Genomic DNA, 27,323 nt, shown 5'->3' on the forward strand with positions numbered 1-27,323 from the left:
TCTGAAATCCATAGTTTGTGATTTGAGGAAGAAGTCTTAAAGGGACACATTATTCAAGTCATGCTTGAGAGAAGTAGCAAAACAATGATAGTTCTTCCTCTAGACCTCACTAGCCCTCTCTGAACAGGCTACCCTTTCAACCAACTTTAGCCTAGGACATAGCTTACTATGATATCTAGGGCCCCAAACCCTTCCTTGGGGTCCTGTGGAGAAAACTCAATAATGCTACTCTGTGAGGACAATGGTCACTGCTATAACAAACTCCAACATCCAGTGACTTAATATCACAGTCATGGAGGTGGCTTATATTAATCCATAATAAGTTTTCCTGATCAATGGGGTGGATTTCCCCCCAAAAAATCATTCAGGGACCCAGCTCCTTCCGTCTCGTGATTCCATTATTTTCAACACATCATTTCCAATGTCACTTTGTTTGTATGTATCAGGGCAGAAGGGAAAAAAGCCTGAAGGATCACACATGGGAGGTTTTTATGGATCAGGCCTAGGAATGGCACACATCACTCCACCTACATTGTATTGGCCAAAACTCAGTCAGATAGTCTACCTAGACCATAATCCCCAGCCTCCCTATATCTGCAAGGGAGGCTGGGAATTATAGTTTAGCTATGTGCTCAGGAAGAGAGGCAATAGAATTAGACTACCCAATCTCGACCACAGTCCGCCACCATGACATGAATCACTAGCACTACCAGGGAAGGGAGTGAGTGGTCAGAAACCAGTGAGTCTGTCATAGAGTTCCAACTGCTGGCCTAGAAACTGGGTTGGAATGGCCGATTAGCCTTCTAAAATCTCATCAGGATTTGAGGTTACCTGTACCATATAGGTATTAAGGTACCTGTCAAATCCAGTCCTTCTGAGAGTTTCTTAACGTCTAAGTTGTTATGCTCTGTACCATTTGATCTTCCTCCCTAGGCACAGCTGCTTTAACCAGAGATGGCTACATAACCAAAAAATGATATCTATAGGTCTATAAGAGAAAGGTCTATGAAGTTGTCTATCATATGAGATCTGCTCAACAAAAACACTCTACTCAATATTGACAAGTGAGCAAAGCAGACCTTTCTTTTTTCTTCCTTGGGAGTTTTAAAGGAAGACATACAAAGAGGAATGTAAACGAAAGAGAGACAGAAGGGGAATAACAGATTGAGAGAGAGAGAGAGAAAGCAGTAAGCAGAACCATATGATTTCAGAAGCCCATGAGTAAGTAGAAGCAAAGGGGTAGGAGACACATAGTGCAGATTAAATTAGCTGGTAGCAAAGTAGGAGGAAGAATCTGGAAGACAGAGAATAGAAGTAAGAGAGTCACCAGCATGTTAGACTAGTAGAGCTGAGGTGGAGTCACAGGGTGACTGTTGAAATACAAGAGCCCTATATCCCCTTAATGGCAACAAATGTCATTCCAGTGCTCTGAGAAACTTAAATGCCACTGTGGTAAGTTTTTTGCTTATTCCTTATGCATATAAGGAATAATCACTCCTTATATCAGTTATTTCCAAATAACTTGCATCAACTGAGAAAATTTAAAGATTATTTGGTCCCATGCAACCTGGCAGAGAGCAACCAATGTTGAAAGGAGCTAGATTTCCAAACACGCCTGCAGCCATCTGAGCACACATTAATTTCTTTATGGTTTGTGTCCCCTCTATTGTTCAAAGCTAATGAAGATACTGCTGTAAGCTGTTCTCTGTTGTGCATTTGCATGAAGTCTTCCACATTTAATAGGGCTGCCACTTTTCAAGTGAATCCAATATTTTATTTCCTGTGTTAATGAGATCAGGTTGAGGCTGCAGGATTATGAACCTGGAAGCCCCAGAGGGTACACACCCAGAGGCCACAGGAATTATATGCCCAGAGGCCCAGGAAGTACACTCCCTGAGACCACCAATCCTCAGCCTCTGGCTCTCAATTTTTGTAGCTATACAGCAAAATTTGTACCTCATGTAGACAATATAATAAGTACAACAGACAGATACCTATAATCCAGAGTCAACCAAAGTTGGCCTTCAAAGATATAGAATACAGAAAGGGTCTTCTTTATCACAACAGCCAATTAAGTGCCCTGAACAGGGTGGCCTGAATCCAAGTGTCATTCTTCTACCACAATGCCATCCTATTAATCAACTCCCATTCACAAAGCCTGGGACAGAGTTTACTGGGATACCTAGGGCCCATAGCCTTTGGGATGCCCTCCAGTATACTCAAATTTAGGACATGTGTGCACTTAGACTAAGATTGAACTGGAAAGTTACATCCATTCCAGACTCCTGAGTGCTACTGAGAAGCCATAAAAATGAACTTCATCACGGTTTGATCCCATCCTATGGCAACAGAACCATACTATGAAAGTATGCAACTGTTTGAGTAAAAAAAGGGGGTAACAAAGTAATATAAATGTATTTTCTTGTATATGCATACAATATTTTTGGAGTGATCTCTAGAAATTAGTATTTTAGTTGCTAGTGCTTTGGAGGCGTTCTGGATGGCTGGCTGAAGAGGGTTAGAAGGACTTTTCTCTATACTTTTTTCTCTGAATTTTTAATTCAGAGAATTAAAGAGAATGTGACTATATTATCTATTCAAAAACTATTGTTTTTTTAATTTTAATCCGCTTTCTTGAATATTCCCTTCAGATCCTGTAACTAAGATCCATTGCTTTCTCTCAAATCTTACTTCCCCCTTTAACATCTTTAACAAATCTTCCAGTCTCAGTCAGAGTGGGTTTGTGTCTTTATCTGTTCAAGCTGCTATAACAAAATACCACGAACTGAGTGCTTATAAACAACAAACATTTATTTCTCACAGTTCTGGAGGCTGGAAGATCAAGATCATGGTGCAGGCAGACTTGGTGTCTGGTGAGAATCTGTCACTGACTAGTGCCCTGAGGAACTCAAGGGTGGGTTTGGAAGCATTTAACTGTTGTTATGCTAAGGAGACAACCAGTAGCCACCCTGAAGCTAACCAAGCCTCCCTACAAGAGAAGATCTCTTCTAGAGGAGATTAAGCCTCACTACCATAATCTGCAGTGTACCCACCTCTCCCTTTTGAATATCCCAACCAAATAAAAGTTCCTGCTTCCCTTTGTTCAGGGATGCCTTGACTTTGGAAATGATTCCTCATGGCCTCCTATTGCTGCAAATACACTTTACTTTGTGAGACAAATTCCACTGGTGTAGAGTCTTACTTAACTCACCAGGAGGTGAGCCCACTTGGTTTGGTATCAAATCCACTTCCTAGACAGCTGTCTTTTCACCATAACCTCACATGGCAGAAGGGATGAGCCAGCTCTCTGGTCTCTTTTATATGGACACTAATCCCAACCACGAGGTCTCCTCCCTCATGGCCTAACCACCCACCAAATGCTCCACCTCCTAATACTCTCAGACTGGCAGTTAGGATTTCAACATATGAAATTTGGGGGGGGATACATACACCCACACTATTACAGTTTCTTATTTATCCCCCTACTATCCTACTCTCAGAATTTAATCATGTAGATTGAGAGAACCTATCTCCCAACAATAAAAAAAAATTCTTCCTCTTTAAGAAAAGGTAAGAGAAAAGAACTTGGGCCTACAGGATTGATTTTTTGGCAGTTGAGGAAAGGGATAAAGCCTTTGAAAAATTCCACATTAATAATTTTAGCCCTGACACAATAGTAGCATATTAAACAACCCAAATTTCCAAAATTAGGAGACATGTTAAATTATGGTATGGTCATACTTTGGAACACCTTGCAGCCATTAAAAATGATGATATAAATTTATAAGATATCATTCAAGTACAAAGTATTCAAACATTTTAAATATGAAAGAACTCAGGGAAAATACCCATGAGCACTTTAATGAAAATAAAATTGACAAGATAATCCAGACAACAGAAATAAATCAAAATAAAGAATTCAAGGATGGAGAAGGAAATGGTGGCTAACAGAATTACATTCAAATATAGGAAAAATATACTAAAAAATTGCATGAATCCTAAACTAAGTATAAATATTCTACCTTGTCAATGTAAAAATAATAATATACCTAAGATAAATTGGAGGATTGAGGGAGAAAAATTGGGAGGAATTTTAAAAGCACTAATGTCCTCCTCTTCTACAGCAGGGAGTCAACTGACACTTTCTGTATTTGAAATAGGCAGTTGAAATAGGCCGGCCCCGTGGCTTGGCGGTTAAGTGCGCGCGCTCCGCTACTGGCGGCCTGGGTTCGGATCCTGGGCGCGCACCAACTCACTGCTTCTCCGGCCATGCTGAGGCCGCGTCCCACATACAGCAACTAGAAGGATGTGCAACTATGACATACAACTATCTACTGGGGCTTTGGGGGGAAAAAAAAAGGAGGAGGATTGGCAATAGATGTTAGCTCAGAGCCGGTCTTCCTCAGCAAAAAGAGGAGGATTGGCATGGATGTTAGCTCAGGCCTGATCTTCCTCACACACACAAAAAAATAAAATGAAAAATAAAACACACACACACATAACTACAACCTCTTAATGTTTTTCTCATGATCTTTTCTGAATTTAAAATAAACAATGTCTCCCATGGCCAACAAACATTTGAGATTACACAATGTCTTCAGTTTAAATTAATTTTTTTCTTTTGTTACATTCACGTAAAATTAAATTCATACTTTTTATTTTTAAAAAGAATGGTTATTGTGATGTTATTTTGATAGGATTGTCTCTTCCTTCATTCATTTAATAAACATTTACTGGGCACTTGCTAGGTGCTGAGCACAGGTCTAGGTGCTCAGTTGCAGCCGTGAGCAAAACAGACACACCCCTGCCCGGTGGAGAGGACAGTCTAGAGTTGTTTGTCCCATCATTTCTTTCTTTTTCCTTCCTTTCCTTTCCTCCTTCTTCCTTTCTCATTAACTCCCCCTCTTTCTATCCATTTATCCTATTACACCTGGATAAAGAGGTCTGGAATGATAGTTCTCTAACAGCAATAATTATTATTTCAGGAGGTAGAATTTGGGGTGATGTTTTAAAGCTTTCTTTAAGTTATTCATTAATTATAGTTCATCAAAAGGGCTATTACAAGAAAACCAATTTTTTACAAAGCAACTGGAAAGTGAGATGGTGAAAAGACAAGATGTAAACCACTTTTAAAAAAATATTTATTTTTAGGGGCCAGCCTGATGGCACAGTGGTAAAGTGCATGTGCTCCGCTGTGGCAGCCCAGGGTTCACAGGTTCAGATCCCAGGTGCACAGATGCACCGCTTGTCAAGCCATGTTGTGGTGGCATCCCATGTAAAGTAGAGGAAGATGGGCACAGACGTTAGCCCACAGCCAATCTTCCTCAGCAAAAAAAAAAGAGGAGGATTGGCATCGGATGTTAAGTCAGGGCTAATCTTCCTCACACACAAAAAATTTTTTAAAAATATATATATTTATTTTTATGTGTAATTATGAAATATTTCAGAGAAAAGTACAGGAAAAATATTATAGACAGCCATTATATCCAATACCAAGATTTAACAGACATTAACATTTTGCCACATTTGCTTCAGATTTTTTTCCCTAACAATAAAACATGGCAGAAACAGCTCAAGTCCTATTCTCCATCCCTTCTCCCTCCATCTTCAGATGCAACCACTATTCTGAGGATGTTTATCATTCCCATGCATGTCTTTTTATTCATAAACAATAAACACTATCATTTTGTATGTTTAAAAGTTACATACGTGGTATCATAATGTTTGCTTCTTTTTGTAATTTTTAAAACTCAACATTGTTTTTGAAATTTATCCAAGTCTTAGTTCATCACTTCATTCATAAGTGTGAACTAACATTGTATGAATAAACGCTGGTTTTTATGATTCACTCCCTATCAGTGGGTCTGTGGGTCCATCAATCCTATTCTTCTTTTATAATATGTTTTTCCATTCCACAAATGCAGACCCATTTACCTATGTAGTTCTTCAAAAGCTCTCTGAGTAGCCTCAAGCTTTCTCAGATAATAATTGTTTGGGGAAACTGTCCATGCAATTTCTCCACACTACTCACACTTTTTACTACCTGATAAAAATGAATTGTAAAACGTTATATTAACTTCTCTTCAAAAATAATATTAAATGCAAAGAAGTAGATGTAATATATATGATACCTCCAGTTCTCTTAAGAAGAGTCACTTTTAATCCACTGCAGAAAGGTTCTTTTTACCTACTTCTTACTGAATTTTAGACAAGACCTAGTATACTCACAATTCTTGCCAATTGCTTAAGAAACTCAAGTCTCCTTATCAGTGAACAGATGAATGCTGGGTGACTCGTGTCCTGGCTACTCCTGCTGAGTTGAGATGCAAGCAGTGAGAGATGCTGTATTAGCAAGAGGAGACCTGGGCTACTGCAGTGCAACATGTTTGCCTAGACATGAAGAACAAGGAAATGTGAGGGAAAATCCCCTGGAGATGAGGCAGGTACAAAGTAGACACAGAATAGTCTGGAAAACTAATGATAAGGTCACTCTGCAGAGGCACTGAAGCCTAGGACTGGCACAGACAGGTGTGGTTGGGGAAGGGGAAAGACCAGCACTTTCATTCCAGGATTGGACCCTACAGCATCCTAGCTCACCAAATTCTTGAGTATCAATCTGTTCTGGAATTGATTAAAATGAGTGTTTAAAAATATATAAGTTGATCTGACCTTATATACTTTTTAAAATTCATTCATATTTTTTCATTTGATATCTTAATACTCTTGTGGTTTAAGTGGTGCAGGTATTGTTATTTGAATTTCATATAAGGAAAATGAAATAAGTGGGTCGCACATAAAAAATCAATGAAAGAGCCAGCAACTGACTCTAGTGACTTTGAGTGTACTTTTATTTTATTAAGGTCAAAGATGAAAGAAAATTGATTACAAAAAACTAGATTTGTTTGTCAGTAAGATTTGAGTGACTTTCAAATTAAATTTATCAACTACATGGAAAAATTGCTTCTTTACTTTAGAGGCATTCCTTGTGGAATGTGTTTTTTATTTTTTACCAGCTTTTATTTAGGGTAACTAAAATTTATTCTATTAAAACTACTCTAATGACTTTTGTTTGTTTCCAAAAATTAAATCCATACTCAGAAGGTGTGTAATTTGACTATTTTTTTTAAATTTCTGAATGCCAGAAAGTAAAAATAGTCAAAAGATAGACGGCATACATTTCAGACGAAGGCTAAGATCTTTACTATAAAAAAGATAAATAATTCAATGGAAAAAATGGGGAAAGGTCATGGACTGCCAATTCAAACAAAAGGAAATACAAATCACATTTATTTATTATTTTTTTTGTGAGGAAGATCAGCCCTGAGCTAACATCTGCCAATCTTCCTCTTTTTGCTGAGGAAGACTGGCCCTGGGCTAACATCGTGCCCATCTTCCTCTACTTTATATGGGGTGCTGCCACAGCATGGTCTGGTGCATCGGTGAGTGCCCAGGATCCGAACCCTGGGCCACCGCAGCAGAGTGCACGCACTTAACCGCTATGCCACCAGGTTGGCCCCACAAATCACTTTTAGACGTACAAAAAGATGTCCACAATTAGAGAAACGAAAATTTAACACTCAGTTTCTATTTTCACATATCAGATTAGCAAAAATTCTAAAGGTGGATAATTAAACTTTAAGAAGAAGTGGGGAAACAGGCACGCTTATATAATTCAGAGAATATATTGTCAAGATAACAACACCTACCAAAAATATTCATGCATTTTCATATATTTTCCAGAATTTACCCTTGGGGCCGGCCCCATGGCATAGCAGTTAAGTGCGCACACTCCACTGCTGGTGGCCCGGGTTCAGATCCTGGGCGTGCACCGATGCACCACTTGTCAGGCCATGCTGTGGCGGCGTCCCATATAAAGCGGAGGAAGATGGGCACGGATGTTAGCTCAGGGCCAGTCTTCCTCAGCAAAAAGAGGGGGATTGGCATGAATGTAAGCTCGGGGCTGATCTTCCTCACCAAAAATAAAGAATTTACCTTAGAGGAAAATTCTCACTTTTGCAAAATAGCATGCATACTAAAATATTGTCTGTAACACGGACTATTATAGCAAAATCCTAGAAACAACCTAAGTATTTATCAATGGGAGATTAACTCAATATATTATGATTCACTCATACAATGAAATGAGGAAGCTCTTTATGTACTAATAAATATTAATCACAAAGATAGATTGATAAGTGAAAAAGCCAAAGTGCAGAACGGTTTATACAGTCTCTCACCACTTATGTTAAAAATACACACACATCCTACAACTCAACATCAAAAAAATAAACAGTCCAATTAAAAAATGGGCAAAGGATATAAATAGACATTTCTCCAAAGAAGATGTACAAATGGCCAACAAGTGCATGAAAATACACCCTAATTAGTCATTAGGGTAATGAAAATCAAAACCACTTTACACCCATTAGGATGGGTATTTAAAAAAACAGAAAACAGAAAATAACAAGTGCTGGCAAGGATGTGGAGAAATGGGAACTCTCATGCTTTGCTGGTAGGAATGCAAAATGGTGCAGCTGTTGTGGAAAACAGTACAGTGGTTTCTCAAAAAATTAAACACAGAACTACCACATGATCTAGCAATTCCACTTCTGGGTATACACCCAAGAGAACTAAAAGCAGGGACTTAAACACATATTTGTATACCCATGTTCATAGCAACATTATTCAAATAACCAAAAGGTGGAAACAACCCAAATGTCCATGGACAGACGGATGGATAAACAAAATATGGTATTTACAAACTCAGTGGGATATTATTCAGCCTTAAAAAGAAATGAAATTCTGATACATGCTACAACATGGATGAACCTTGAAGATATTATGCTAAGTGAAATAAGCCAGACACAAAAGGACAAATATTGTATGATTCCACTTATATGAGGTATCTAGAGTAGTCAAACTCATAGAGCTAGAAAGTAGAATGGTGGTTGCCAGGAACTAGGGAGAGGAGGAATGGGGATTTATGGTTTAAAGGCTATGCAGTTTCAGTTTAGGAAGATGAAAAAGTTCTGGAAATGGATGGCAGTAATGTGAATGTACTTAATGCCACTGAGCTAAATAAATACCTAGAAATGGTTAAAATATTAAATTTTATGTTATATATATTTACCACAATAAAAAATACACACACACACTTGTATTTGCATAGACTATCTCTGGAAGAACTAGAGAAACTTATAACAAATCTTGCCTTTAGAAAGGGAAACTGGATAGCCAGAGTTAGAGGTGAAGAGATTTACCTATCTCTATATATTTTTTGTACTTTTAGAATTTTATCCCATGTGTATATATTATCTATTCAAAAACTTATTTTTCAATCTTATTCATTAAATTCTGAACACAGAGCAGGAAAATGTATATAAGTCAAAGTGTATTATGTTCTATGTTTTGTATGAGGCAAAATACAAATGTCCCTAATTAATGATATTGAAAACCTACCTCAATGTTTTTCAAGGTGTTGTGGGGGATCAGAATTGGCCACCCCAAAATGTGTCCCTTTCTCTTGTCTTGATTATTTATTTATTTATTTTTCATTAGGAAGATTGACCCTGAGCTAACATCTGTTGCAGATCTTCTTCTTTTTGCTTGAGGAAGATGGTCCCTGAGCTAATATCTGTGCTATTAGGTGTCTTCCTCTACCCTGCATATGGGATGCTGCCACAGCATGGCTTGATGAATGCTATGTAGGTCTGCACCTGGGATACAAACCCACAAACCCCGGCCCACTGACGATGAATTTAACCACTATACCACGAGCCTGCCCCTGCCTTGATTATTTTGAAGAACAAAAGTCTCTGAAAGAAACTTTGGCCTTCCCCCTAACAGCCTAAAAGAATTTAAGATAAAAGCCCTGTCCCCAGAACAGGCCATCACCATAGATAACTCTGGGTATTGGTAGACTAGGAGGGTCCTTGCTAAGCCCATTCTTATCAAAGTTCTCTTTGCCATTTCCATGTGAATTGCCTTCTTCCCATTTGAATTCCCAAACCACTACCCCCAACATGCTCCTTTGTCTTTAGCTGAAGATGGTATTTAAGCTGGCAGTCTTGACCATTCTGCCTGAGTTGCTCAGTTTTCCTGGGTTTCTCTCATGTATACATGTTATAAAGGTTTGTTTGATTTTCTCCTCTTATTCTGTCTCATGTCAATTTAATTCATAGACCCGCCAGAAGGACCTAGAATGGGTAGAGGAATTCTATTCCTCCCCTACAGTGCTGACAACTTTCAAAAACTATTTAACAAGGAAAATGAACTGCTTCAGAACTTAAAAAATCAAAATAGAATGCATAGAAATAAGTAAAAAGTTCTTATGAGAGTTTTGTTGTGTACAATATAACATTGCTAACCCAGATTTAATACAGGAAAGACAAGTATAAATTATTTACTTCAAGAATATAAAGTGGGGGGCCTGCCCTGTGGCGTAGCGGTTAAGTGCGTGCACTCTGCTGCTGGTGGCCCAGCTTCGGATCCTGGGCGAGCACTGATGAACCACTTGTCAGGCCATGCTGTGGTGGACTCCCATATAAAATGGAGGAAGATCAGCACTGATGTTAGCCCGGGGCCGGTCTTCCTCAGCAAAAAGAGGAGGATTGGCATGGATGTTAGCTCAGGGCTGATCTTCCTCACAAAACAAAAAAACAAGAATATAAAGTGGAATAATAATAATATTGTTCTAAGCTTTAAATCCCGAGCTAATTTGTTCTGAGCTGATACTGATCTAAGAGCTTTAAAAATGTCCACTGACAAGAGTGGTTCTCAAACTTTTTGGTCTTAGAACCTCTTTCACACTCTTAAAAATTATTGAGACCCCCAAAGAGCTTTTGTTCATGTGAGTTATATCTATCTATATTTACCGTACTAGAAATTAAAACTCTAATTTTAAAAATATTTATTTCTTAATTCATTTAGAAGTAACAATAAATAAACCCATTATATGTTTACATAAATAACAATTTTTATGAAAAATAACCATATTTTATAAAATGGAAAACAAATTTAATTAGAAGAATGGCACTGTTTTATATGCTTACAAATCTTTTTAATGTCTGGCTTAACAGAAGACAGCTGGATTCTCACATCTGGTTGTGCATTCAATCTGTTGCAATATCACTCATCATATTGCTTCTGAAAAACTCCAATATATACTTGTGAAAAAATGAGAATGAAAATAGCAAATACCATCTTAGATTTATTATGAAAATATTTTTCATTTTCCAGACCCCTGAGAGGGTCCTGGGACCCACAGGGGTCTCCAAACCACCATTAGAACTACTTACGCCAGTCCTAGGAGGTGAATGTGAAATGGAGGCACAGAGAGAATAAATTATTCACAGTCACAAAGTGAGGGATGGAGCCCAGGAAGTCTGATTCCAGCCTCCAGGGTGCCCCTTGGCAGGGGCATGAAGAAAGTAGCAGGGGCCTATTTCACAATGTTTTACGTAATGAAGAAAACCTACTGGCTGCCTGGCAGTCACAACACCAGACCTCCCCTCTATCTCATGTGATAAAATTTTAAATTAAATCTTTCAATCAGTGCAAAGCAGAGGTAAGGGGAAGAGAGAGCAGCCATCACTCATCTCTAAGAGGCCCCGGTCTGCCCTACAGGGAAATGGTACCACATCTCCACTGAGGAGTAAAGCACAGTGGGGGACAAACAGCCAGATACTCTGGACACCTCTCAAGTAACAGGTCTCTCTTCCTTGTCCAAACTGAGACACCATATGTGTCTCTGGAACTCTCACACCATTCAGACCCTCCTTTACACCATTCTTTATACAGAACACTGCCTTCAATTCTTTTTTTTTCCCAATTTCATTGAAAAATAATTGACATACATCACTGTGTAGGTTGAAGGTGTACAGCATGATGGTCTGATTTACATATACTGTGAAAGGATTACCACAAGAGGTTCAGCTAATATCCGTCATCTCATATAGATACAATAAAAAGAAAAGAAAGAAGAAAAGAAAAAAAAATTCTCCTTGTGATGAGAACTCTTAGGATTTACTCTCCTAACAACTTTCCTATATATCATTTGGCAGTGTTAGCCATAGTCATCCCCATAGTACTTATTTATAGTACATTACATCCCCAGTACTCATTTATCTTATAATTGGAAATTTATGCCTTTTGACCTCTTTCTTCCAATTCCCCCTCCTACCCTCCCCTTCTGGTAACCAAAAGTCTGATCTCTTTTTCTAGAGTTTTGATTTTCTGTTTTCTCTTTTTTAGACTCCACATATAAGTGAGATCATACAGCATTTGCCTTTGTCTGACTTATTTCACTTAGAATAATGCCATCCATGTTGTTGCAAATGGTAGGATTTCCTCATTTTTTATGGCTGAATAATATTTGCCAAAAAAGGCCTGGCCTCACTGCTCTAAGGGATTTAGGAGATTTTCTTCTCACTGCTACTGTCAGGAAGCCTAAGGCAGGAGACGGGCCCATGAAGTGCATGAAGGATGGGGATGGAAGGAGGGTAGGAGGGAGGGGGAAACATGGCACAGCAAAAGTAAAGTCTGGAATTATAAAAACCCTGATGTGATCTTAAACAAACTATTTATCTTCTCTTTTTCTCCAAAAACTAGAGATGCCAACCCTGACCACACAAATAAAAAGACTACAATGAGGTAATGTACACGAAGCCCCCCAGCCCCCAACCACAGGTAGTTTGTCAGCACACCATGAGTAAACACTGGTTTCCCTTCTCTGTTCCCCTTCTTGCTCGGGAAGCTCTCCTGGGCTTTATTCTGCTTCCCTGAATTCTCTAACAATACTTCTCCCTTCTGCCCCAGAAGAACCCTTCAGCTCCAGTGAGAGGTCTGAGGAAGTTCGCATGTTTCATCATTCAAATTGCAGGCAAGAGCCGCAGGCTCCCCACCCCCTCTCAAACCCTATCACGGCCACCACCCAATCATTTTCTGCTAGGACACTCACACTAAGGGTATGGTGCTCCACAGTGTCATTCACAGAGTACGCACTGGGACCAGAGCCACTTGGGGCGGCACAGTGCTGCAGCCCCACATGTTACCCTCACACTTCCTTGGCAACAGCTGAGCCAAGGCTCACACTAGGCCAACTACAGTTGCAGTGCTGTGACTCAACTCCATTCTCCACCTTATCCACTGCAGGAAGACCCATAAACATAGTCAAGGTATAAAACAGAATTTGAGGGCCGTCCCGGTGGTGTAGTGGTTAAGTTCATGCACTCTGCTTCAGCAGCCCGGGGTTTGTGGGTTCAGATCCTGGACGCAGACCTACACACCGCTCATCAAGCCGTGCTGTGGTGACATTCCACATACAAAATAGAAGAAGATTGGCATAGATGTTAGCTCAGGGACAATTTTCCTCAAACAGAAAGAGGAAGATTGGCAACAGATGTTAGCTCAGGGCCAATCTTCCTCACCAAAAGAAAAAACACAAAACAAAACTTCATAAAGTGTTACTATCAAATAATGAAACTGATCTCACTTATCAAGTCTCTTTTCTTGCAATCACATCATGTACCTTCAGGTGTGAGAAACTAAGGACTAAATATAGTTACAATTTGTCATGAATAAATAAAATAAGATCTCACATTGTTCATCCAGTTTAGCTCAAGTTTACAGCACTTAGTCCCTTGACTAGCACCAGAAGTGACGGCACTGGTTTATAAGCATTAAATAGTTCCTTTCCAGTACCATTTATAAATCACTTCCCACTGCTTTGGTGGCCTCTGTGTACTAGGTTCTTTGTCTCGAGATTGTGATCCCACCAAATATTCCTCATTTAGCTTGGCCTCCTAGAAGAATGGTTTTATTGCCTTTCTTTGATGTACGTGGCGTGGATCCTACAACTTCTATTATACTGAAACAACAAGCCCAAAATAGAGTCACTTGTGTTAAGGCCCACTAAGCCTTAATAGTTAACCAAATTGCAGTTTCAGCCTTTCCCAGGAGTGGAATTTTAAACACCAGGTTGGAATTTCCTGGTCAACACTAGTGAGGTCATCTGATAGACCCCCTGCTTCCCCCTAAGGGAAGGTGACCTTGCCTGAAATAATCTACTCTTTTAACTTCTTTGTCCCACACTCTTTTTGCCTATAAAAACCTTCCATTTTGGGCCGGCCCCGTGGCTTAGCGGTTAAGTGCACGCGCTCTGTTACTGGCAGCCCGGGTTCGGAGCCGGGGCTCGCACCAATGCACCACTTCTCCGGCCATGCTGAGGCCGCGTCCCACATACAGCAACTAGAAGGATGTGCAACTACGACATACAACTATCTACTGGGGCATTGGGGAAAAAAAAGGAGAAGAATTGGCAATAGATGTTAGCTCAGAGCTGGTCTTCCTCAGCAAAAAGAGGAGGATTAGCATAGATGTTAGCTCAGGGCTGATCTTCCTCACAAAAAAAAAAAAAAAACCCTTTCATTTTGTACAACTCCTCAGAGCTCCTATCTGTTTGCTGGAGGGGATGCTGTCCAACTCATGAATCACTCAATAAAGCCAAATAGATCTTTAAATTTACTCAGTTGAATTTTTGATCTTTAACAATACTCATGTATATAGTCTCCTCTACATTTTGCCTTTTTTTTTCTTCTGGTCTCAAAATATTCTTTGTCTCCTGTCCTAGATCTACCAATATTAATGTCTTTCTTTCATCTTTTTATGTTCTTTTGTGTTGTCCTTTTTGTTATTTCACTTGGGGAGTGTATCATTGTTTACGCATTATTAATCTTTTTTTGTAATATCCCATTCATGGCTTGATAATACATGCCTATTTATTTATTTATTCGTCTATTTATTTATTTATGCATGCTGAGGAAGGTTAGCCCTGAGCTAACATCTGTGCCAATCTTCCTCTACTTTATATGTGGATTGCTGCCACAGTGTGGCTGACAAGTGATGTAGGTCGGCTCCCGGGATCCGAAACTGCAAACCCAGGCCACTGAAATGGAACATGCTGAACTTAACCACCATGCCATGGGGCCAGCCCCATACTTATTTATTTTAAAAGGAAATTTTATTCATCTACCCAACAAATATTTCCTGAGCACCAACTATGTGTCTAGCACTATAGCTACAGTAAAGTTCATCTCACTCACAGAATTTACAGTCTATAGGTTGGAATAGGCAATGTGGATATATCCACTTCACCAGACTATAAAGAATAAGAAACAGTAGTGATATGAAGCAATAGTTAGCAAAGACCTTTTACAGGGCATAGGAAAATAAATACTTTAAATAGCATAATAAATCTAAGAAATATAAAAAGAAAAGAGCTCTCTTCTATTTTATGAGTTATATCAGAAATTTAGAATTAGAACAAAGAAAACATTTCCAAACCTCACATCCACTGTATTATTCGACTCATGGTCAAAGACTTCAAAAGCCTCTTTGATTTTTTTGTGAAATTCTGCAACTGCTATCTCTGTAAAAGACAATGTAAATAAAAATCATTTTACTTTAATTTGGAATTCAAAACAAAAATTTAAATAACTCAACTAGAAATTCTTAATAAGGAAGAACATGCTGAACTCTTTCCTAATCTTCTTAATGTATCATGTAGCATGTTGAACTTCTTCTGGAGACCTCAAAGAATCGAACAAACTTACTTTTTTTAACTCTTTTTTACTGAGGCATAATACACATCCAATATAATAGCAAAGGTGCAGCAATCTTAAGTCCACAGTGTCATGAGTTTTTATATATGTGCAGAGTCATGGAGCCACCACCCAGATCAAGACAAAGAACACCCCAGCACAGCCTGTCTTCTATCCAAGTAGTTGGGTGGAGTCCAAGCCTGAGAGGCAGAAGAAATCTAGTGCCACAGACACTGACTGCTGTTCACTAGTGTGCCCACCGCCTTGCTTTATTCTGCACTCGAGGACTGACATGCAGGGTGGGAGGCATAGAAAGCAACATGTGACACTCCCTCAAAGAGCTTTCAAATTAGTTTGGAGACTAAGAATTACTTATATGAAACGATTAAAGTCATTTATTCAATAAATATTTATTGAGTACCTACTCTGTGTTATATGCAGTTCTAGGTGCTGAGGTTATAGCAAGGAACAAAATAGACAAAAATCCCTGTATCCATGGATCTATTTTTATTGGGAGAGATATATAAGCTTATACATATTTGGTAAAATATATAGTAAGTCAAATGGTGATGGAAAAAATAAAGCAGGGAAGGGACAGAAGGAGTGCTGGGGGTATGGGTGGGGAGAATGGGAAGGTATGGTGGTTTAGGAAGTCCTGTCCTAGTGATAGATCTGAAGGAGGGGAAAGAGCCAGACTTGTGAATATCTGCAGGCAAAGTTTCTAGGCAGAGAGAACAGCAAAAGCAGAATGGTAGTAAATAAGGTCAGAAAGGTGTGAGATTGGGTGGAGGATGGATGCTGTAAGGGCTCTGTAGGCTACTTGAAGCATTTTGTCTTTTACTTTGAATGAGACGAGAGACCACTAGAGAGTTCTAAGCAGTGAAGTGACATGGTCTGGCTTATATTCACTTCGGCTATTATGTTAAGAATACACTGGAAAGGGACAAGGGTGGAGGCAGACAGACCAGTTAGGAGGCTATTGCAATATTCTAGGTGAGAGGCTGAGGGTGTCTTGGGCCAGGTGGCGGTAGTAGAGGTGGTAAGGGATGATAGCATTCTGTACATATTCTAAAGGGCAGAACGAACAAGACTGCTGATAGGTTTGATATTAGGTGCAGAGAGAAAGAAAGGGGGTGAGCTTGACTCCAAGGTATTTGGCTGAGTGGAAGAATAAAGGAAAAAAATGTAAACAAGTCTCAAAATTTGTTTTTCAAATAGTAAGTACAACAGGACACTCAGAAAGGGAGAGAGTAAGTATGAGTTTAGATTAGAATAATCTCATTTTTCACTCAACAATAAATTGTGAGCATCTTTCATTGTGAAAAAATATTATATCATCATTTTTAATGACTGCTTGGTATTCCTTTATAGAACTTTATCATAATTTATTTAACCAACCCTCTAATTGTAGACATTTAGGTAGTCTCTAATTTTTCACTGTTCTAATAATTCTTTAGTGAACAATCTTGCCCAGTTCCTCTTTGTGCATCTGTCTTATCTCATTGAAATACAATGAGCTGACTACAGCTAAATTTGCATGCGGTCTTGGGAAGTTTCTTATTAGTCATGTAGTACCTTTGAACAATCTCTCTGGTCATAACACTGCCACTGCACAAAGCTGATGTTTGCTTTTTATATTTAAGATTACTTTTAAAGTATATTATGTTTATTTTTAGGTAATCCCATCTGTTAAGATTTCTTCTCATTCTTTAAAATTTAGAAACTTATCCTTTGAAAGGACCAAGAAGGAAGGAGAAAATCATCCTTTTTCCAGAGGTTTGGTGAATACTCAATTCTATTTGCCTCTACAATTTAAAAATATATTTACATTTTAATCCATCTGAAATTTATTTTGATGTGATTCAAAGTGAAAGATTAATTTCTAATCTTAGCCTAGCAATTTCTAATTTATTAAGCACTTGATTTCCTTCCTCCCACTTTATAATGTGTTAGTCTTTTACATGATGGAAACCACTTCTATTGATTCCATTCTGATTTGCATTTCTAGTCTTATGCTATTACCATACTATTTTACTTATTGTCACTGTATTGATCTTCTTTTTAGGAATGTTCATTAATAGTCTTACCAGTTTATTCTTCCAGATGAAATTTAGAAATCCAAATTAAATTTAGAAATTCCAAATAAAATACCATTGGAGTTTTATGGCTATTGCAATTAGGCTGTACATTGAGAAAAAATTAACATTTTAAAATATTTAGTTTTCACATCTAAGAGATATATGTTAATTATATACCCTTTATATCTCTAAATTAAATATTACATATTATAGTTTTCCTCATATAAGTAACACACAATTCTCTAAGAGGATTATGCCTGAGCATTTTATCCATTTTGTAGATATTGTGAGGGAATCTTTTTAAGCCCTGTAATTTCTGGTAGTTGAGGTAAATATTGATTTTTTTTTATTTTGCTATTGATCTTATATTCATCTATTTCCTGAAAGTTTTTATTAGTTATAATCCTTTTTCAGCTGATTATTTTGTATTTTCTGATAACACATTTTCCTCTCTTCTTTCCAAAATTTATACTTCTTATTTCTCCTTCATGGCTTATGGCACTGGCCACAACTACCAAAAACAACTTCAATCCATAAAATGATAATCTTATTTTTTAAAAACATTATTAGTATTTAATAGATTAGAACACTGGTCTTTTACCAGTAAATATAATGCTGACATGTTCTGAAATAGGTATTACTTATAATTTAGGGCAGTATTCTTCCAATCCTATGTCTAAGTTTTTATATCAAGAACAGACACTAACTTTTAACAACCTCTTATCAATATTTTCTAAATTTTCTAAAGTGTGCTCTGTTTCACACGTTCCTCAAGGTGCTTTGCAATAAAAGGCTTCAATGATCAAAAATGTCTGAAAAACTTTGAATATCATGTTCTCCTTTTAGAGATTTATAATGCATACTAGTATATTAAAGTATTTGGGATGTTCTACAGCTAAGAAACTTGTTAACTTTAACACAGAATTTTTCCAAATTTTGTTGATCATGGAATCTCTTTTTCCCAGTTATCATCTGTCAAGACTAATGCCTTAATTGAAATCTGGGACTTCCCAACTCAGGAATCCTTACCCACTGGATACTGCTATGATATGAATGAGTCACAGGAGCACACAAAAATACTGATCCTCTCATCTCTCATTGTGGCCAAATGATGTCAGGCAGCTAAAAGCATCTATTCCAGGGCTTCCCAGAAGGAGGTTCAGAGCAGTACAGGATCTGATGGAATGCCCCTTGGTCTGCACAGGTGGCAAGCACAACAAATGCCATCAGGCACCCACTGCTCCACCTTGCCAAGGTGATCTACCAGATGGGATTCTATTTCAGAAGCCAGATCCTGAATGCACCACTGCCCACCATGAACAAGGAACTCAATGGAGCCACTGGAGACTTTCATGTCCCAGATGCCCAAGGAGCATAGTGGGCAACCAGTTGGAATTGAGGGGGCTCATGGCCCTAGGAAGCAGCCCCAAATCCTTATCTTCACATAAGGCAGCTACTTCTGTCCGTCTGCAGCTGACGTGCCCTTCTAGTAGCAGCCAACCTTGCTGCATGGCTTTAATAACACATGTATGTTATATAAATTATATCTTCATCATTATTTTGAAATAATTGATATGAGAAAGTTCAATTGGATTAAAAAAATTTGCATTATCACAAAATTTTCTGTTTTATTTATCAATTAAAGGATGAGTTTTTAGATTCTGTAAATATAGTTCCGTTATAAATTTTTTAGTGGTTGAGAAAAATGCTTTTCCATTTTTGCATAAACAGAGTTTCTCACTGGTGGTAAATGATCAAAAATTGAGGAGCTCACATTAAAAAATGTGATCAGGAATTGAGTATAACTATTTATAGCATAAAATCTGATATTAAAAAGTACGCTGGGAAGCAAGCTCAAGTTCTTCATTAAAATTTTTAAACATATTTGGAATTTTTATATAAATTCATCATTTAAAAATTTCCTAATACTCTGTTTTATTTTTTTGTAAAAATTATAAAGAAAATGCAATGATTTTTTTTCACTAAGCCCCATAGATGCCCCAATCTCTTCCAGTCATTATCCCAGTATGCCCTTCAAATGTTAATTTCCATGTTCATGTTTTGAAATGATGACAGTTGGGAAAGGCCACACTAAGGCAATCATCCCTCTAAGTCCTGTTAAAACCAGCTGCTCATTCTCCTATGGTCTACTATGTCAGGGATTTAAGAGAAAGTTAGCAATATTTTGCTCCCCATTGCTGCTCATAGTCCCTTACTTCTAGCGTGACATATTTTTTCCAAATTCTTTAATTACAAAAAACTTCAGGGGCCGGCCCCGTGGCTTAGCGGTTAAGTGCGCACACTCTGCTACTTGTGGCCTGGGTTCGGATCCTGGGCGTGCACCGACGCACCGCTTCTCCGGCCATGCTGAGGCTGTAACCCACATACAGCAACTAGAAGGATGTGCAACTATGACATACAACTATCTACTGGGGCTTTGGGGAGAAAAAGGAGGAGGATGGGTAATAGATGTTAGCTCAGGGCTGATCTTCCTCAAAAAAAAAAAATTTCAAACATATAGAAAAGTTAAAAGCTTAGTATTGTAAACAACTCTATACTCACCACCTGGATTGAACTATTGTTAATATTTCACCATTTTTTGCTTCCTCCCTCTTTCTCTGTCTGTCTCTAAGTAAACTGCAGACATTATGAAACTTCATCCCTAAATAGTTCAGCATGCATCTCCTAGAAATAAAGACATTCTCCTATATAACCCAAATATAATCATGACATCCATAAAACTTAACAAAATTCACCTAATTAGATCATCTAATATCAATATTCAAATTTCTCCAACCATGTCATAATGTCTTTTATAGTTATTTTTTCAACCTAAACTCTAATCAAAGTTTAGGTATTACCTTTGGTTTTTACATTTTTTTGGTCTCTTTTAAACTAGAACAGTTCTCCATCCTTCTCTAATCTCCTGTCCCACCATGAAATTAGCTTGTTGAAGAGATGATGCTATGTGATGTCTTACAAAATGTCCCTCAGTCTGGACTTGTCTGATAGCTTCCTTGTTTCACCCTCATGTTAAAAACTGTTACTCAATTAAGCTTCATTCCTTCAGGACATATCACCTACTCTTTTTCATTGCTGTCTTCTACTGATTCTCTGATCACTTCCTCCAAACTTATCATCCCAACTAATTCAGTTTCTAACAACCCATCCTCACAGTTCTATTTGATCATCATAATGATCAAATAGATGATTTTTTGATTCTACTTATTAAAGACTTCTCAAATCTGTCTCTTTCCTTCTATTTCCATTGCCACTGTTAAGTTTAGACCCTCATCACTTCTGGCCTGGATTAATACTGTCACTTCCTGTCTTTGTGCCTTTGGTCTCCTTTCCCTCCCTTCCCATTCCACCCTTCCAACCACAGTCCATGCTTTGCTAGGATAGCCTTTGATCATGTGACACTCCAGTTTTTAAAATCCTTCAATGGTTCCCAAGATCTTAAAAAAAAATTCAGACTCCTTAACCATGCACACAATGCCCTTTATGAACTGGGCCCCTACCTATTTCAAAAATATCATTTCTTAACACTTATCTTATACAGATACTCCAAATTGGAAATCTTTGTAGTTTCTCAATTATGCTTTTTCAGTATCATTGTGATTGACAGTCCTTCTGTATGGAATATTCCTCTCCTTTTTCCTGGCTAACTCTTACTCATCATTCAAGGCAGTTTAAGAGTTACGTATCTTTTGAAACCTACCCTCATCCTCTTTTTGAGTTAAGTACCCTCCTGTGTAATCATGGAACATCTATGGACATCTCTATCATAATATTATACCAAACTGTATTGTAGTAGGCCGTTTACCTATTTCTCTCCCCTTCCATACTTGTAAACACCTTGAGAATAACTTTGACAGTGCCTGGAACATAATAAAAACTCAATAAATTCTTACCAAATAGTTAACAATTGGATATGAGATAATCCATATCTCATATGGATAGGGACAATCCATAGTGTCTCTTTTTGGTGTTTTGTTGGGTATTGTTATCAGAGTTATATTTATTTCCTTCATGAAATAAAACTGGATGATGTTTATTTTTTTATGTTATAGAACAATTTGTATAATAAGAGAATTATCTGTTCAGTAAGAAATTGACAAGGAAAGAATTAAGGTAGTATAACAAAATGAGAGACAGTAAAATGTAGTGGTTGACAAATTCAGTAACATATTAAAAGAATTACACATCATGACCAAGTGGGATTTATTCCAGGAATGCAAGATTGGTTCAACATACAAAAATCAAAGTTATATACCATATTAATAGACTGAAGGGGAAAAAAACCCACATGATTATCACAACCGATATAGAAAAAGTATTTGACAAAATTCAACACCCTTTCATGATAATAATATTCAAAAAATTAGGAAAAGAAGGAAACTTCCTCAACATGATAAAGTCCATATATGAAACACCCACAGCTAACATCATATTCAGTGGTGAAAGACAAAGCTTTTCCCCTAAGATCAGGAACAAGCCAAGGATGCCTTCTTTTACCACCTCTATTCAACATAGTATTGGATGGTCTAGCTAGAGGATCTGGGCAAGAATAAGAAGTTAAGGACATCCAAATAGGAAAAGAAGAAGTAAAATAATCTCTGTTCACAGATGACATGATCATATATTTAGAAAACCCTAACATTCCACAAAAACACTGTTAGAGCTAATAAACAAATTCAGCAAAGTTACAGGATATAAAATAAACACATGGAAATCAGTTGCATTTCTATACAATAACAATGAACAATCTGAAAAGGAAATTAAAAAACAATCCATTTACAATAGCATTGAAAAAAATAAAATACTTAGGAATAAACTTAACCAAGGAGGCAAAAGACCTGTGCACTAAAAACTATACAACATTGCTGAAAAAAATTAAAGAGAACATAAATAAGTAGAAAGATGTGCCATGTTCATGGACTGGAAGACTTAATATTGTTAGAATGATAATACTAACTACAATAGCTTGAATTGTGTCCCTCCCAGTTTCATATTTTGAAGTTCTAACCCCCAGTACCTCAGAATGTGACCTTATTTAGAATAGGATCTTCGCAGTTGTAATTAATAAGTTAAGACAGGGTCAGGGCTGGCCCCACAGCTTAGCAGTTAAATGCGCATACTCCGCTGCTGGCGGACTGCGTTAGGATTCGGGCACACACCGCCACACCGCTTGTCAGGCCATGCTGAGGTGGCGTCCCACATATAGCAACTAGCAGGATGTGCAACTATGACATACAACTTTCTACTGAGGCTTTGGGGAAAAAAAGGAGGAGGATTGGCAATAGATGTTAGCTCGGGGCCAGTCCTCCTCAGCAAAGAGGGGAGGATTGGCATGGATGTTAGCTCAGGGCTGATTTCCTCACAAAAAAAAAAAAAAAAGATAGAGTCACACTGGAGTAGGGTGGGCCCCTAATCTTATATGACTAGTGTCCTTATAAAAAGGGGAAATTTGGACCAATAGATATGCACAGAAGGTGAACACCATGTGGAGATGAATGCAGAGATCAGAGCGATGCAGTAGAAGCCAAGGAACACCAAAAATGGCCAGCAACTCACCATAAGCTAGGAGAGGAGCATGGAAGATATACTTCTTCACAGTCCTCAGAAGGAACCAATCTTGCCAGTACCTTGATGTCAGACTTCTAGCCTCCAGAACATGAAACAATAAATTTCTGTTGTTTAAGCCATGCAGTTTATGGTACTTTGTTACAGCAGACCTGGCAAACTAATACACTGCCCAAAGCACTCTAGGGATTCAATGCAATCCTTATCAAGATTCCCAATGGTGATTTTTCAGAAATAGAAAACTCTTCCTAAAATTCATATAGAATCTCAAAGGATCCAGAGTAGCCAAAACAATCTTGAAAAAGAACAAAATTGAAGAACTCACACTTCCTGACTTCAAAACTTACTACAAAGCTTCAGTAATCAAAACAATGAGGTACTGGCATAAGGACAGACATATTGACCAATGGAATAGAATAGAAAGCATAGAAATAAACTCTCACATACCTGGTCAATTGATTTTTGGCAAGAATGCCAAGAACATTGAATGAGGAAAAGACAGTCTTTTCAATAAATAGTGCTGGGAAAACCTGGATATCCACATATAAAAGAATGAAGTTGAGACCTTAACTCATATCATATACAAAAATTAACTAAAAATGGATCAAAGAGCTAAAACTATAAAAATTTTAGAAGAAAACTTAGGAAAAAAGTCTTCATGGCACTGCATTTGGCAGTGATTTCTTGGATCTGACACCAAAAGCACAGCCAATAACCAAAAATTACATAAACTGGACACTATCAAAATTAAAACTTTTGTGAATCAAAGGATGCTATCAAGAGAGTGAAAAGACAACAACAGAATGGGAGGAAATATTTGCAAAGCATATATCTGATAAGGGATTAATACTCAGAATATAAAGAACACATACAAGTAAGCAACAAAAATCCCAATTTAAAAATATGCAAAGGACTTGAATAGACATTTCTGGAAAGAAGTTATACAAATGGCTAAGAAGCACATGAAAAGATGCTCAACATCACTAGTCATTAGGGAAATGCAAATCCAAACCACGATGAGATACCACTTCATGCCCATTAGGATAACTATTATCATAAAAATGGAAAAAAGCAAGTGTTAATAAGGATGTGAAAAAATTGGAAAACTTGTGCATTGCTAGTGGAAATGTAAAATGGTAAAGACACTGTGGAAAACAGTATGTCAGTTCCTCAAAACATTAAAAATTGAATTACCATTCAACTCAGCAATTCCACTTCTGGGTATTCACCCAAAAGAATTGAAAACAAGGACTCAAGCAGACATTTATACATCAATGTTCACAGCAGCATTATTCACAATAGCTGAAAGGTGGAAGCAACCCAAATGTCCATTGACTGATGGATGCATAAACAAAATGTGGTATATACACATAGTGGAATATTATTTAGTCTTAAAAGGGAACAAAATTCTGACACATGCTACAACATGGATTAACCTTGTACACATTATGCTAAGTGAAATAAGCCACATACAGAAGGACAAATATAGTATGATTCCACTTAATGTACTTAATGTCACTGAGTTGTACACTCAAAAATGGTTAAAATTGTTTTAAAAAGTTCTAAGAATGAAATGAAAGTTAAAAAAAAGAATTAACGATTCTAATAAAATTGTTCCAAAATTGACCATATGATGGCGGTACATATCTGTGAATGTATTAGAAACCACTGAATTGTATACTTCAAAAGAATGAACTATATGGTATGTGAATTATATCTCAATAAAGCTGTTATAAAAAAAGAGAGGTAGGATATTATAATTCTTACACTCACAGGGAAGATAACTACGTAAGTAAACATTTCTCTTAGTCTAATAGTGTGTATGTTTTAAACAAACAAAAAAGGAATTGAAAAATTAAAAATAGAAATATGCCGATTGCTTAATGCAAATTTTCTTTCAGAAGAATCCCAGTAATGCATTAACATTTTTGTAAAGGCAATTCATTTTATTTCTTTCTTTCCAATCTGTATACCTTTTATTTCCTTTTCTTGTCTTATTGCATTAACTAGTTGTCTTAGTCTGTTCAGGCTGCTATAACATAAAACCACAGATTGGGTAGCTTATAAACAACAGAAATGTCTTTCTTTCTTTTTTTTGTGAGGAAGACCAGCTCTGAGCTAACATCTATTGCCAATCCTCCTCCTTTTTTTTTTCCCCAAAGCCCCAGTAGATAGTTGTATGTCATAGTTGCACATCCTTCTAGTTGCTGTATGTGGGACGCGGCCTCAGCATGGCCAGAGAAGCAGCGCGTTGGTGCGAGCCCGGTATCCAAACACAGGCCGCCAGTAGCGGAGTGCGCGCACCCAACCACTAAGCCATGGGGCCGGCTCAGAAATTTATTTGTTACAGTTCTGGAGGCTGGAAGTCTGAGATCAGGGTGCCAGTATGGTCTGGTGAGAACTGTCTTCCAGGTTGCAGACTTTTCATTGTATCCTCACATGGTGGAAGGGGCGAGGGACCTCTGTGGGATCTCTTTTATAAAAGCACTAATCTCATTCATGAAACCTCCACCCTCAGGACCTAATCACTTGCCAAAGGCCCCACCAATTAATGCCATCATCTTTGGAGGTTAGGACTTCAACATATGAATTTTGGGGGGGTCACAAACATTCAGACCAAACATAATATACCACATTAATAAAATGAAGAATAAAAATCACATGATCATCTCAATAGATGCAGAGAAAGCATTTGACAAGATACAGCATCCATTTATGATAAAAACTCTGAATAAAATGGGTATAGAAGGAAAGTACCTCAACAGAATAAAGGCCATATATGACATACCCACAGCCAATATCATCCTCAATGGTGAAAAACTGAAAGCTATCCCTCTAAGAACAGGAACCAGAAAAGGATGCCCACTATCACCACTCTTATTTAACATAGTATTGGAAGTCGTAGCCAGAGCAATCAGGCAAGAAAAAGAAAAAAAGGGATACAAATTGGAAAGGAAGAAGTGAAACTCTCACTATTTGCAGATGACATGATTTTATATATAGAAAACCCTAAAGAATCCACCAAAAAACTTTTAGAAGTAATAAACGAATACGGTAAAGTTGCAGGATACAAAATCAACATACAAAAATCAGTTGCATTTCTATACACTAACAACAAAGTAGCAGAAAGAGAAATTAAGAATACAATTCCGTTTACAATTGCAACAAAAAGAATAAAATACCTAGGAATAAACTTAATCAAAGAGGTGAAAGATCTGTACACTGAAAACTATAAAACATTTCTGAAAGAAATTGAAGAAGACACAAAGAAATGGAAAGATATCCCGTGCTCTTGGATTGGAAGAATTAACATAGTTAAGATGTCCATACTTCCTAAGGCAATCTATAGATTCAATGCAATCCCTATCAAAGTTCCAACAACATTTTTCACAGAAATAGAACAAAGAATCCTAAAATTTATATGGAACAACAAAAGACCCCAAATAGCTAAAGGAATCCTGAGAAAAAAGAACAAAGCTGGAGGTATTACATTCCCTGATTTCAAAATATACTACAAAGCTATAGTAACCAAAACAGCATTGTACTGGCACAAAAACAGACACACAGATCAATGAAATAGAATCAAAAGCCCAGAAATAAACCCACACATCTATGGACAGCTAATCTTCGACAAAGGAGCCGAGAACATACAATGGAGAAAAGAAAGTCCCTTCAACAAATGGTGCTGGGAAAACTGGATAGCCACATGCAAAAAAGTGAAAGTAGACCTTTACCTTACATCATACACAAAAATTAACTCAAAATGGATTAAAGACTTGAATGTAAGATTTGAAACAATGAGACTTCTAGAAGAAAACATAGGCAGTACGCTCTTTGACATTGGTCTTAGCCACAGATCTTTAAGTAACGTGTCTGACCGGGCAAGAGAAACAATAGAAAGAATAAACAAATGGGACTACATCAAACTAAAAAGCTTCTGCATAGCAAAGGAAACCATCAACAAAACGAAAAGACAACCTAACAATTGGGAGAAGATATTTGCAAACCATACATCTGATAAGGGCTTAATCTCCAAAATATATAAAGAACTCATGCATCT

The 27,323-nt window shown here is 37.5% G+C and overlaps 1 protein-coding gene across 3 annotated transcripts in view; it reads right to left on the reverse strand.

Moving 5' to 3' along the window:
• EFCAB2 (EF-hand calcium binding domain 2) overlaps window positions 1-27,323 on the reverse strand; it is a 131,387-nt gene that overhangs the window by 48,406 nt on the left and 55,658 nt on the right. For 2 of the 3 annotated variants that reach the window (XM_058548528.1, XM_058548518.1), the window contains exon 2: window positions 15,343-15,427. In XM_058548528.1, the coding sequence (XP_058404511.1) occupies window positions 15,343-15,427 (85 nt within the window). The remainder of the gene's footprint in view (window positions 1-15,342; window positions 15,428-27,323) is intronic. The other variant, XM_058548537.1, reaches the window with a different exon arrangement.

The sequence above is a fragment of the Diceros bicornis genome, chromosome 1, assembly GCF_020826845.1.
Source record: "Diceros bicornis minor isolate mBicDic1 chromosome 1, mDicBic1.mat.cur, whole genome shotgun sequence".
NCBI classification, from domain to species: domain Eukaryota; kingdom Metazoa; phylum Chordata; class Mammalia; order Perissodactyla; family Rhinocerotidae; genus Diceros; species Diceros bicornis.